Raw genomic sequence first — 14,636 nt, forward strand, 5'->3', positions numbered from 1 at the left:
TCTTGATGGAAACCAGACACATTATCAAATCGCTTCTGTTTAAACATGCTGTGATGGTTTTCCTGCCCCATGCCTTGATTTGCAATAACAACATTTAACATTGTGGCCTGGTGGATATCTAATGGGAATGGCAACAGTAGGGAACTGTTATGTTTATAAGTAGACAACATATGTGAGTAGTCGTGTTTCTTAGGTAATTCTTGCACATTTAATTTGAACAATATAAAGAATAATGGAATTATATCCCACCTCAACTGTTCATGGTTTCCAAATAGGACATAGTAATATTGTTTCTAAGGGGCTGACTCTCACCTCCCTGAAGTTAATAGCGCAAGGGAAACAAATAAGCATGTAAAAATGAAATAGATGAGAAACAAATAAAGATTTATATATTCAACACTAGATTTGTTAGTTGAGCGTGACGGTTGGAACCTATTTGTTTTCTTTGACGGCATACACTGATACACTCACCATGATTTATTTTTACGTCTCATTTGCTGTGATGTTTAAGTTTCCTGTATCACATTTATGGGCTCTGTCATTTGTCAATGTTAAATATTGGCCACGTAAATTGGCATTAATACTATATTTTTACACTTATTGGTGAATAATATAATTTTAAATAAGCATATAATTAAGGAAATGGATGAGAAACAAATGCAATAATCTGTATAGACAACCAGTGACTTGCATAAACATAAAATAAGTTGAGGACAATAATGAGGTAGGCTAAAATAACAAAGTATGTTTAAATGTTTTATAATGAGTGGCTTCCCCTTGATTATAGTGTAATTTTTCCCGTTTGATAACAAATATGAATCAGGCTATTGAAAGAGAACATGAAAATACTGTCCTCTACTTTGGTGGTAGAAGTTATTAACTTAACGTTGTATAAATAATATGGTTGGTCCACAAATTGCATGGGTGATTATACAAGATTGGGAAGCAAGCACCACAAAGTTAACATCTAGCGGACTTTGTAATTGCAAATCTTATAGTTCAGATATCGATCTAGTTCTTAGTTTAGAAAATCACTTCTATAACAAACATATGAATTCATGAATTTTTCAGTTCATCAACCATCCTTAGAGCAATTAATACTGTATGCTAGGTTGTCCAATTGGCCTTTTTTGAGGGGAGGATAATAATAAATATGGTGCTAGCTTTTGTGTAAGTATAATGTATTTCAGGGTCTTAAAATATATCGTGTTTTATTTGTACATGTGCATATGCGAACAAAGTTTTAATGCAAACATCAATTTATGGTTCTTAAGTTGATCTACTTTGCTGATGGTTTGTATATTCTGTGGAAGACTATGGAAACAAGGATTAAACTTGCATATGCTCTTGCAAGACAGTGGTTTGGAGTCTATATCACTGCTGCATCACCGAATGATGGTAAGATGCTATTTATGATTCTCTAATGGACCTTTATTCTAGATTTGATAATTTCAGTGTGTTGTGTTATTTATTCCAAATAGATAACACATTGGAGTGAAAATAATATTGAGAATTGCTCCTTAATGTTGGCAATTATTAGTTTTACTTGAGAATTGCCCCTGAACTTTGGCAGTTTTTAGTTATACAACCTTATTATTGAGAGATGGAAGAACATGAGGTCTGCAGTTTATTTACTTAATTAATCTGTCCTAGATATCCACAAGTTGTTTGAAATATAAGCAAATATCCGTGTGAATGCTAAATTTATTAACATATAGTAATCTATAAATGACTGTCAGGATTAGTACTTCAAATACTATAGAGGAGTCAAGAGAGTAATGTAGTATTACTCTTCTCTATAGTATTAATATCAAGACTGCTATATTACTATTAGTAAGGGTAGTAGTATCATTTCATTACTAAAGAGTTGGATACTGTTATAGTGGTCTATAACCTGTGAGTCCTGTATCCGCAGTTCATGTTGAATATATGAAAAGGAATAATTTCCCTTCTTTATAACTGATTCATACTATCTCTCTCTAGGGTTTCTATATCTCAATCTCTGTTTTGTGCTGTATCTCTCACCTAAATCTCTGTTCTGTGCTGCATCTCTCTGAGTTCTCTTATAAATCTCTTTATCTCTCTAGAACCCTCCACAAATATGCTAATCTCAGATGTTATATCTAGTTATTCTACTATTTCTATCTCTTGAACGGTTAGGGTTAAAAATGGGGCGGATTCGGGGCGGGGATTTCATTTCCCATCCCCGCCCCATATATATTTTTCCTACCCCGTCCCCGCCCCATTCCCCGTGGGAATTTATTTTTAATCCCCATCCCCGCCCCACTGGGGATTTAATATAATTTCGCCCCGCCCCGTTGCTATAATATTACATTTTAAATAATTATTTAAAAATTTAGTAATTTTTTCTTCAGAATACGAAGCACGTATATTAAAAGCAAAAAACTAAATAATGCATGCATGTCAAATTAGAATAACAATATAATCACGCAATCTTTTTTTAGTAACCGTTTTGCATATAAAAATATCAAAAAAGACATTTTACTAACATAAAAACTTTCTAATACTTTCACGTCTCAAGATCTGAACAACTTAAAATACTTCACAAACTAAAGACATTAATCACATAATAGAAAAAGTCTTCATCTTCTCCAAATTAAATAGATTTTAAAATTATAGTTTTGTGTATTATAAAATAATAATATTAAATATAATAAATATGCTATACTAAATATAACAAATATATTATATTAAATATATTTATTTATTTATATTAAATATATGAGGGGCAGGGCGGGGAATCCCCACGGGGATTCAACAAATACGATACTTGCCCCATATTTTGGCGGGGCATAAAATCAATCCCCGTCACTACCCCATTCCCAATATTAGCGGGGCGGATTTGCCCCATTAGGGGCGGGTTCCCCATTTTCCCCGCCCCATTTTTAACCCTATGAACGGTAGAAAACACCAAAAATACATATCTAAGTGCTTACAGGACTTTCAAATCTTGAAAAATTGGTATGTGAGCTGTAATTTTTAGTGAACTGCTGCTTCGTATGTGTTGTGCTTGTCAAGGTGAGCTGAGCGAGCTAGGACGATCAGTAATCACAGCTGAATGTTTAGAGACTTGTTTAAATCAGTTCACGTTTTATGTTTCCACCTATATTTCGCTCTCAGATCTGTTGCATTACTGTTATACATATTTGAATTTGAGTAGTTTGAGATGAATTGGAGTAGATCTGGGATGAGGAGTATTTATTAGCTGTGTTAGTTGAGACTTGAGAAAAGCACAAAAGTAGCCAGTCACTGTTTTGGTGAGGCATAGCATATAACAGGAAGTGTTTGTAGTATCTGCATGATTGTTGTGTTGCAAGTGAGGTGTTGGATAATTGTGGAAGTTGTGTGCAAGTTTTCTTCTTGTATTGTTTTGGGTGTTTGGTGGTTGCAGACTGGTGAATTTTGGAGTTTCAAGGTAGATAGTGAAGTTAGAAAGATGTGCCTTGTAGAATTTTGGAAAAGTTTAGGGTGAGAAGAGACTTCAGAGTACATCACTGAGGAGGATTCAGATATACTGCTGAGGGCTCTCAGCAAGGAACACCGAAGATTATTCAACAAAATCTTGGGGCATATAAATGCAAGGGTTTCTGAGCAGTAAGGCACATAAGACAGAGGAAATGTTGGGAAAAGAAGAGGAAAATTTTAACACTGCAAAAAAAATAGAAGTGTGTTTAGAAATCAACATATGCAGCATGGGAAAGACAGAAGCTGGAGAAAAGTTTTTTTGTGAAGATAAAGAAGAAGATTTATTAGAAGGCATGGGTTGAAAGGAGAAGAAGGAATTCCAGAGTCTTAAACACCATAAACAAGTAAATGACTCAGCGTTCCTTTTCTGTTATTTCATACATACTGAAAGTACATGACTCAACAAGTATTAATAAACCATGAACTCTATAACTAACTCCAGAATAGTAAATGACTCTATTACCCTTACTAATAGTGTTACCCCATACTACTATAATTCTCACAACCTTAATACCTTTATAACAGTTTACTTTCACAGCTTAACAACCTCACTTCAACCAAATTCACACACAATAATACTTCAAGTAATTCAGTGTAGAACACAATTCCAGATACACACCACAATTTACCAGAACAACACTTGTAATAGAGTAGTATTGCACTGTACTTTACCAAAATAGTTACTATGACTCATGAGTCCACTCAAATCGCACTAAACACCGATTTCAACAGATTCAACTAATTACTTGTAAACGACCTCAAATCAACTTTAATCCATCTGATTTTAATAGAAAAGTAAAAGATCTGAGAACTATAATGAACAAATTTCTGAACATAAAGTTGCAAGTACTGATCGTCTTGCCTTGCTCAGCTCGCCTTTTGTTGTACACCGCATACGAAGCAGTGATTGATCGATTTGAAGAGCTCTGATGCCAATTTGTCTGGAACCTGAGGTTCCTGAACAAGTTTTTAGAATGTTTTTGTAGTTCTCTATACGTTTAAGTACAGATAGATATGGCAGATAACAGGTAGAAATCAGAGAGATTAGGGCAGAATTTAAAAGAGAAATATAGTAAGAACAGAGTTGTAGAGAGATGCAGACATATTTTGTAGAAGATAGAAGTTTCTAGAGAGATAAACTGTTGAGAGAAGGCAGAGAAGAGTTGGTGGAACAAAGTTCCCTTTCTGTTATCTCATCAAGTATACTGAAAGTACATGACTCAACAATTATTTATAGACCATGAACTCTGTACCTAACTCCAGAATAGTAAAACTCTATTACCCTTACTAATACTGTTACCGTCCATACTCCTACTACTATAGCTCATCCCTAACATATTTCAACCCATCTATGCCAAAGGCTTAGTGGTACTCTTCTTTGAGCCGCATATAGACTACATTGCATAGCATAGGGATAGTCTATGTGTTACTAAATTTTGGAAAGTTCTTTTAAAACTTGCTGGAACAAGGCTATAAATCAGCACCGCTTATTACTTATAGTCAGTTGGGTGCACACTGAAAGGGTGAACCAGTGTCTTGAAGAATATCTGAGTATGTATAATCTGAACCCACTGACTCTTGTCTTGCTTCAAAGAATGGTGGTATTATACCACATATCATATTACCTTGAACATTCCTTCGAACTAGGTTGTATGTGGAACTAAACCAAGACACCTTGCCCAGCCGACTAATTAGCACACCAGCAGTCAAAGCTTGGAGGATTTATTAACTATCAAGAAGTGCAGTGGAATAGGCTTAAGGAATTGTTTGCTCTTAGCTGAGAATGAAGAATTTTAATGATGCCAAGACCTAGAGGTCTAAGAGAAGTTCTCTTCCAGTAGATTGGTATAGTTGAAGTTTCAACCTTACAAACAGAACAGGGGGTATTATGAAGAATTTAAAGCTTGCAACCAATTCTTTGGCCCTAATATTTTTTGGAGAAATTTGGCCCCGTACCTTATAAGCTAACATCTGCCTTATACTTCTAGAGTCCAGCCTCTATTCCGTGTTTCTCAACTAAAATGAAGTATTTATCGACTACTAAGCAAGTGCAGTGGGATTGGCTTACAGAATTGTTGTACAACTAGGGATGAATAATTTTCCGAGGCAAAAGGTCTGAGAGGAGTTTCCTTTCAGGAGAATGGGTATATATAAAGTTACAACCTTATAGACATGTAACAGTGGTCATTGGGAAGAATTCCATTTTTCTCAACTCAAGAAAGCAATGGTTGGGGTGAAGTTTTTCAGCATTTTGTTCAGGTTAATGATCAAAGATCAAGGGGTCATTGATGTGGTTCCTCCCGGACAATTGGATTCCAGACAAATATTAAGAGATCATACATCCAACTTTTTGTTCAACAGTGGAAGGTGTACAGCTGTTAAGGTTCGCCATGATGCACCTTGAAATAGTGAAGTGTCCTAAAGAGAATATTGAAAGAAAAGCTCTAGTTCAAAATCAATATTTATATTAAAAGTCAAAAATTCTTATCACCCAAAATTATTTGATGTCATTTATATGCCTGGGCAACCCTTATATTTTTAGATGGGTTTTTAATAGCCTTTTGATATTTTTATATAGATAATAATGAAAAGCTAATTAGTAAATCGTAAAAATAATATATCATTATAATTTGGATCAGGTTACTGTTCAAGGCCTTAGGTTCTGTTTTAGGGCCTTAATTCTGTTGCTTAGCTGTAGGCCTTGAGCATCATGCTGAACTGGTAACAGCCTAGATATATGATGATATACTTAGATTCTTCATCCTTTGCTACTCTGTTCCCCATCAATAAATGTAGTAACTGGTCATTTATCTGTATGGACTTATTGTTCTGATGTAGGCATGTAACACATCTATGCAGATTGGTTGTTAGATGGTCTGGCTTGGTTCCTAACTGACTCGTTCATTAAACAGTTTCTGGGGAATAATGAAGCACGCTATAGGCGGTACAAGGTGTGGCTTTCTTGTTCTTCCATTGCATTACATGTATTAAAAACTTGTGTAGTAATCAAGGTGAATTGGTGATAAATCTTGATGATGAATGTCTGAATTGTTATAATATAAGAAGAAAAAAAGAAAGTCAGGGAAGGATGTATTAATTGGTACCCAACATGTACTATGCTATTGGTCGATGATATGCTAAGTTTATTACATATCACTGGTACTTCTTCTTATACTGTCCAGATAACTGTACTTATACCATCCAGTGTATACTATGACATTCCTTTCTTCAAACTTCTGATGTTCATCGGCAGTAGAAGGTGAAGAGCAATAATTATTTATGATATTACAGGCAAACTGTGCTGTCTGCAAATCAGATGACAGTGCCGCAACTGCTTTATGCTGTTCCTTGTCATGCAAGGATATATATAGAACTAAATGCATTGGCTTCATTGGAAAATTAAGGTCATGGAAGTCTGTAAGTTGATTTGTGCTTTACTTTCAGTTTTGTGCTTGATCTAGGTAAAATCATCACTTACCATGATACCATCACACTTTTCTAACATGATAGCATCATGCTTTTTCTATAGGTAGCAGTCCTGCAAATGCTTGAGAAACAGATGGGACCAGAGTCCTTTCGTAAAGTAAGATTCGGAAATGAAAATATTATTATATTTATACATCTGTATGCACGACACACCTGCTTATGTGTATTTTGGTAGTCATTGTTCTTAATATGCTTTGTTACCTCCATTTTTTATCTAGCCATATCAAACCATATTTTGTAGAAGATTTTGTCTTGTAGAAATTATGATGATTTTAGTTCATGACATTAGCAGTAGTACAAGTTATATTTTAATTTGTGTATCTAGATATATTGTGAATTCCCTTCGCAACATAAAACTAAGGAGAGTTGTAAGCCTATGCACACTGGTGTAACAGGTTTCATTTCTGCTCACTATTAGCAGCTTGTTGTCACGGTGTCACCATTATGGTAGTTTAAATAGAAACTAGAGCCAATAGCTTCTTCCTTCCCTTTTCACGTTCAGTTTCATGACATATCTTGATAAAACTATATTATGATGACCATATCTTATCGTCCATACCCAAGAAATGGAGTCAACAAATTTCCACTTGTATAAGAAGTGAAGCACACTTCCAAGGACGAAGCAGTGTTATTGGCCTCAATTAACACTTTGGCTACCCTTGAGAGGTTGCAGTATTGTGCTGTTTGTAGCTATACACAATTCACCTCTTGGTCTCACCTTACATATGATATTAGTGAGAAGTTTAAAAGGTGGCTTATTTGTATATTGTTAACAGTAGACATATATTCTGTACGCAGATTTTGCAGAGAATTGTCATTCGGGCTAGAGATGCAACTCATAGTTCGAGAAGTCTTAGTTCCAAGGAGGTGACTATGATTATATGCCATTGTAATTCTTAGTATCACATAAATTACTTAAACTCCTGGTGAAGCTACCTATATGTTCTATGCTAATCCCTGGGCTTTCCCAAATAAAACAATTGACAATATTGTTATGTTCCTTCATACATGATATGCATTGTGAAATCATTCATTTTCTTATTTTAAATACTCGTACATCATATGAATTCTTATGGTATGATATATATCGCCGACTATTTGGCTATATGCATTTCTAATGCATGTAATGATCAACTGGAAACTAACTGTAGCGTAAAAATTAAAAAACTAACCACAACCGCTCTTTTTTTAATCTTATTATATTCTAACTACATTTAAATCATAAATCATGTATGCATTTTTTTTTTATCACGAAATCTTCTTTATACTCCCTGGATCTTGACAAGGCCTCAATTGATCTTGCTCTTTTCTTGTTTTTTTCCTCCACAACATTCAGGCGACGTTAGTGGAATCATCATAACCACTGATCAAATATCAAATCTCTCTCTCTCTCTCTCTCTCTCTATATATATATATATATATATATATATGTATATGTACACACACACACACACACACACACACATATATATATATTAAGACCAAATCATAATCCTTATATAATTACAGATAAATGCTGAGATTTAGTGGCCTTACATATAATTTATAGTTTATAGGTAACTTTGAACATTATTAGCACTTAAACATTAACATCCTTTTGAATCTGATCATCATGAAGATCATTGTTCGGCTTGCTGACTATGTTGCAGAACATAATGTTCTGTGATCTACTAAAATAATTAATATGCTTTTTGATTATATTGTTGAACATAATATTTAGGTTGCTGGATGTTAAAAATTGCAGGACAACATAATTTTTCTCCGTATATATATTTAGTTAAATTTATGTTTATTATATAACTTCTACAATTCAATCTATTAAATTTCTAGTCAGGGTTTAAAAGTACCTACATACTGAAGAATATAATTTCTTTTAATATATGTAAACATAACATAAACCAAAAACTGAGTCATGAACCAACTTCAAATTATTTTTTTGCTTTTATATTATAGTTACCACTCAGTGATTTTTAATTACAAAAATTAAATACTTGACCGTTGACACAAATTTCCGGTAAGGCTCAAACCCTCGAGATCCACAATACTAGGAATAATATATATTCTGTATTCTAGTGACTGTATTATGTAGGTTATTCTATTACAGTAATTATAACATAGTAACGAAACCATTTCTTTTACACAGTTTCGGCAGTTTGCTAATAAGGTCGGGAATCTTGAGCGTCCATTTCTAAAAGAATTTTTTCCTAGGTGGATCGAATCTTACGGCTGTCCCATGCTGAAGTATGACGTTATGTGCCTGATCTGGTCCTCTTCTGCAATGAATTATCAATATATCTGACATTTTTATATGACCTTATGACTTTCATTGTTACTATTTTGTCTTGCCTAGGATGGGATTCTCCTATAGCAAGCGGAAAAATATTATTGAGTTGGCAGTAATGCGTGGATTTACGGCTATGCCTGATACAAGTACTGAACCAACCTACGGTAAAGCTGAATCTGAAAACCGAGAAGGTGGATGGCCAGGAATGATGAGCATTAGGGTTCATGAACTTGATGGCATGTATGACCATCCGATACTACCAATGGCTGGGGAAACAGGGCAACTGCTTGAAATACAATGCCATTCTAAACTTGCTGCAAAACGTTTTCAGAGACCGAAAAAGGGTGCAAAGCCAGATGGTTCCGATGATAATAATGAAGCTCCGCCTAGTGTGGATATTCGTTCAAAGTATGCTGTATATTTTATTACTAGAGATATCCCTCTCTGGTCAATAGTTGTTGCACTTCACAATTTCAAAGACCCATTTAGACCAGTACTATTCCTAAGCTTTACTAATGCCTTCAGTGATTTAATTGCAGCAATGATTCACCACTGTTGTGGATCAGGGCTGATCCAGAAATGGAGTATCTAGCTGAAATAGATTTTAACCAACCTGTGCAGATGTGGGTAAGCAAGAGTGTCTTGTTATACATGGCTTGAATTTTGTGGATCATATATGTCTCTGAACTCTGATATTTCTTCCATCTCAGAATAAGTGTCCTGTTTTGACTTATGTTGGTCAAATTGACCAAGCCTTGACCAAAATTTCGACATGTTATATATTTAAGAAAAATTTGAGACTTATATCATTATAAAGTATATCTATTCTACTTTTAAATGTATTTTTCAGTTTTTCATTCAAGCTTTGATCAGTTTGACCACTGAAAATTCAAACTGGACTACTATTCTGAGATGGAGTTTAGTGGTGTGATGTGAATGGTGATACTCGTAGCAGTAGAAAACTGATCTAGAAGTAATATACAGCGACTTTGTTTAGTTTTATGCAAAGCAGAGTTCTGTACTTACTAAACAGCTATCAACAGATCATGATGGTGCAAATGTTTTTACCATTTCCAACATATGAGATATTGTGTTATTCGGTTATCTTACTTAAATTTATGGTGAGATTTATTTGTATGCCGTGCCTTGCTAAAACCAGAGCTTGCTTGCCTGTTATTCATCAGATAAATCAATTGGAGAAAGATAAAGATGTTGTTGCTCAGGCACAAGCGATCGCAACACTTGAAATGCTGCCACAACTTCCGTTCTCGGTGGTGAATGCCCTTAACGGTATCCTTACTGATTCAAAGGTGGGTATATTTTGTATTTGTATATTTTTGTTTGATGGAAAAAAGAGCTCATTTCTGTCTGATTTTTCCTTCGTGTAAAGAACATAGATGCACCCATTGCTAAACTTAAATATTGAAAAGGTTGTTTTGGTATTTAGCCAAAAAGAAGATTGTTTGGTGTAGTTACCTGATGAGATGTAGCGCTCATATTCTACCTTTTATATGCAATTTTAAGGCCTTCTGGAGAATTCGGGTTGAGGTGGCATTTGCATTGGCTAATACTGCATCTGAGGTACTTTCATCTTTCAAGTTTATGTTCTTTAAAGTTATGTAATGTGTCACAGAAAAAATTGAACACCCATATTGGAAAGGGCAAAGTCATATTAGCTCTTTCACACTGTGTTCTCGGGCCAAGCATATCTGTGAAAGATGCGTCATGGCTTGAATGAAGAAAGGGTCCATTACTTTATAAATTATTAAATTGGGTCAGAAACAATATAAGTATGATATCAGATAGCTTATTAAGTCCTTCAGCCTAACAAAATAAATTGGGTGTTGCTAAATGCAGTAAACTTTTGCTTAATGCAGTAATGAGAAATTACAACCTTAACCCTCTAGTAGTTTAAATATCATTAAATATTTGACCTCACTTTAAGCGCCGGCTGACCATGAATTAAATGCAGCCTTTAATATCGTCTGTTTTAACAAGTGAATAACAGGAAATAAACTAACCACTGCTTTTCCATGGCCGAGTGGTTCACAAATACTCCTGTATACCAACTATGTACAAGTACTTGCATTCCTTTTTAAGGAAAGATAAGATGTTTCTCTTCCATTGATCCACAAGAACAGGGTTGCAACGGCCCGGTTCCTCCTCGATCAAACCATAAAAATATCGCCTCAACTTCCTTTTTATTTTCTCCCTAGCAATTTCATCTGCTGCTTCTCTAGAAGTACCCCATTCATCCTTTTCCGGTGCCCGCCTTTTCCTACTAGTGCCAGGGTCTTCTTCGGGAATACTCCTGTATACCAACTATGTACGGATATGCATTTTTTTGCTGATGTGATTGATTTTAATTCTTTTAAAAAAAATTAATGCTAAAGTCAAATTTTTTGATTTGTCAACAAATATTTAATAATATAATATAATATAAAATATATCATTAATCTCGTATAGATATATAAAAGTATTTCATAGTTTGTACGATAAGTTCTTGTTAAATAATTAAAATTTTTATTATTAAAAATTTAATAATTTCGAAATTGTATTTTTACAAAAATTTACCGATGTAGATAATCAATTTTAAATTTAAAAAATGAACTACAATTCAATAATTCAAAATATTATTAGTCCAGAATTCTCATTCATTCAAAAAATATGATTTAGATTAGGATAATCTGATGCAATTTTAAGTTTTTAATGCACGTGTTGCTAAAAATTTTAATGCACATTTTACTTAATATAGATATATTATCTTTTTGTAATGTGTGATATATTTGTATAAATTTACTTACACATATATAAATTAATATGAAATATATTTTTATTACAATATAATATTTTTAGCATACCATCAAAACAAAATATTTTTAAACTAAATTCTAATAATTGAATATAAATATAATTTAAAACTTGTTCGCCACAATAGATTTTTTTAAAATTATAATATTATAATTTTTAAATCGAAAATAATGAAAATCAATAAAAAAATACTAAATCTTTACTCGATTTTTGATTATTTCTTTTAATCACAATCGCTCATTTTTTCAATGTAAATCGTTGAGAATCTCTAAAAAAGTACTAAACGGAATGGTTAAAAAATTTTCAAAGTATAATAATTGAGTATAATATTATTTTATTTAGTTATTTTTATATTATAACTCGTATATTGTAAAACAAATATTTTGTATAATAGATGATAAATCTTTAGTATATTGTTTTTATTTGATTTTATTGTTGTAGATTTTATAATTTTCAATGTTGTCTTTTTATGCAAATTACAAACTTCGTTACAATAATTTTAAAATTAAAAAAGAAGAATGTCTTACTACCCATTAAAATCTTTTTTATGACTATTTCGGTGTCTAATTATTTTAATTTTTAATTTCCTTATACTAAATTCAAATATTAATACAAATTTGTTAAATATTTATTATAATCATTTTCATTGTACTTATTTTAAATTCTTACCTTAACTTTTATTCTCAAACATAAAATGTACTCCCTCCGTCCCATTTTATGTGACCTCATTTTCTTTTTGGGACGTCCAAAAAGAATGAACCTATAATACTTACTATTTTTGAACACTACTTTTCACTATTACACCCACTACCTCTATATTTTATAATCTCTTTTTACACTATTACACCCACTACTTTCCTTCACTATCTCAAATCTATTATTAAATATTGATCGGTCCCACCACTTTACCCACTTTTTAACTACATTTACTACCTTTTTCTTAATCTCCGTGAAAGTCAAACCAGCTCACATAAAATGGGACGGAGGGAGTATTAAAGACGATTAAATAAAAAAATTTAGAAGAATATATGAAATTAAAATTTTGAAAAAGATAATTATTTAGTTTCGTGAAAGAAGAATAAGTTCTTAGAATTTAATTTATGTTCCCATAGAAAATTATTTCTATTGTTTCGTATATATTTATGATTTACAAGATATTTTCACATTATCAATAAAAAAACTCATGTACTGTTAAACAAGATTTGGTATTACGAGTTTCAAAAAAAAAAAAAAAAGATTTGATATTTCTATTAAATGAATGTTCAATTACGTAAATCATTGAAAAAGAAACTAGGTGACCGTATTAAATGCAGAGTTGACTAACGGCACAAAAACTAAGTATACACAGAAAACACACGAAGGGTATCATAGTAATCTTGATTACTGCACGAAGTAAAAGTTTACTGCATTTAGTAATCATGAATAAATTTATGTGCTTCAAGAATATTGGAATGAATGGCAGTTCATGTTGGCACTGGGACCACTATGTATTACACAGAGCATACAAAGGTTTTATATCTAATCACTTCTAGTAATGGATCCCATGCTCCCACTATAATGGACATAAAATGATGAGCCGTTGTTACAAATTAGGAATACTTTTAATATCATGTACACTCTTCTGCATTGATCTTGTTGTGCAACATTTTTGAGTTTTGAATGATGGGAATAAATTGGCAAGATGTGTTTGTATTGAATAGATGTAGATTGACAACTGGATTACTCCAATGTGGTGAGAGCTGCTTTGACTATTGATACTACCTTCTGCTCTTGTTTAATATTCTGTATCTGTTTGTGTACATAATTTTTGTCTTCTTTCTTCTAATAAACCCTAAGGCAATAAGTTTTCCATACATATATCATATACGTGAGGGGAATTGTGCTATGAGTCTTGCAATTTTATAAAACATGAATCCCTTTAGCTAATTGCTTTTAGGTGCTGAATAATGTTTGTGTTAAGTTACTTGAGAGCTCTAAACAGTTGTTTATGGTTAGGAAACTGATTGGGCTGGTTTGCAGTATCTCCTAAAATTTTACAAAAGCCGCAGATTTGATGCTAACATTGGACTCCCAAAGTAAGGTTCTTTAGTGTAACCTAAGTTGCATCATTTTGAGTTCTGCCGCTGTTCTTCCTTTTAATATTATACATTTACCCTTTTTTCAGGGCTAATGACTTTCGTGACTATCCAGAATACTTTGTACTCAAGGTAATGGGAAATGCAGGAGTTTGCTATTGCATTACTTGTGACTATATTGAGTTGGTACTTCTAGTCCTAGAGACTGATACAAAGCTTTCAGTGATCAATGTTGGTCAATATGAAACTGAATTCCTTTCGCTTGTGTATTAGATCTTCACATTGGTTCTATTTTTAGCCTCATTTATACCACAGTAGCTGGCTTGTAAAGTGTGGCTTTCTTCACACTTATCAAGTAGCATGGAGATTCTAAAACTCTTATGGGACAACCCTGCAATATACACATTATACACACATCTGAACATTCATAAATGATGACACAACCTAACAGTCTGTAGACACACATTTTATGAGGCACACAATTATTCCTGCAC

The 14,636-nt window shown here is 33.1% G+C and overlaps 1 protein-coding gene across 3 annotated transcripts in view; it reads left to right on the plus strand.

The window, feature by feature from the left end:
- Window positions 1–14,636, plus strand: part of LOC108202768 (transcription initiation factor TFIID subunit 2) — a 29,977-nt gene that overhangs the window by 7,042 nt on the left and 8,299 nt on the right. For all 3 annotated transcript variants that reach the window (XM_017371304.2, XM_064092939.1, XM_064092936.1), the window contains 12 exons: window positions 1,314–1,398; window positions 6,346–6,437; window positions 6,778–6,903; window positions 7,016–7,069; window positions 7,771–7,839; window positions 9,116–9,213; window positions 9,323–9,664; window positions 9,796–9,883; window positions 10,441–10,566; window positions 10,781–10,837; window positions 14,063–14,142; window positions 14,232–14,274. In XM_017371304.2, the coding sequence (XP_017226793.1) occupies window positions 1,314–1,398; window positions 6,346–6,437; window positions 6,778–6,903; window positions 7,016–7,069; window positions 7,771–7,839; window positions 9,116–9,213; window positions 9,323–9,664; window positions 9,796–9,883; window positions 10,441–10,566; window positions 10,781–10,837; window positions 14,063–14,142; window positions 14,232–14,274 (1,260 nt within the window). The remainder of the gene's footprint in view (window positions 1–1,313; window positions 1,399–6,345; window positions 6,438–6,777; window positions 6,904–7,015; window positions 7,070–7,770; window positions 7,840–9,115; window positions 9,214–9,322; window positions 9,665–9,795; window positions 9,884–10,440; window positions 10,567–10,780; window positions 10,838–14,062; window positions 14,143–14,231; window positions 14,275–14,636) is intronic.

The sequence above is a fragment of the Daucus carota genome, chromosome 1 (genome assembly GCF_001625215.2).
Source record: "Daucus carota subsp. sativus chromosome 1, DH1 v3.0, whole genome shotgun sequence".
In the NCBI taxonomy this organism is placed as follows: domain Eukaryota; kingdom Viridiplantae; phylum Streptophyta; class Magnoliopsida; order Apiales; family Apiaceae; genus Daucus; species Daucus carota.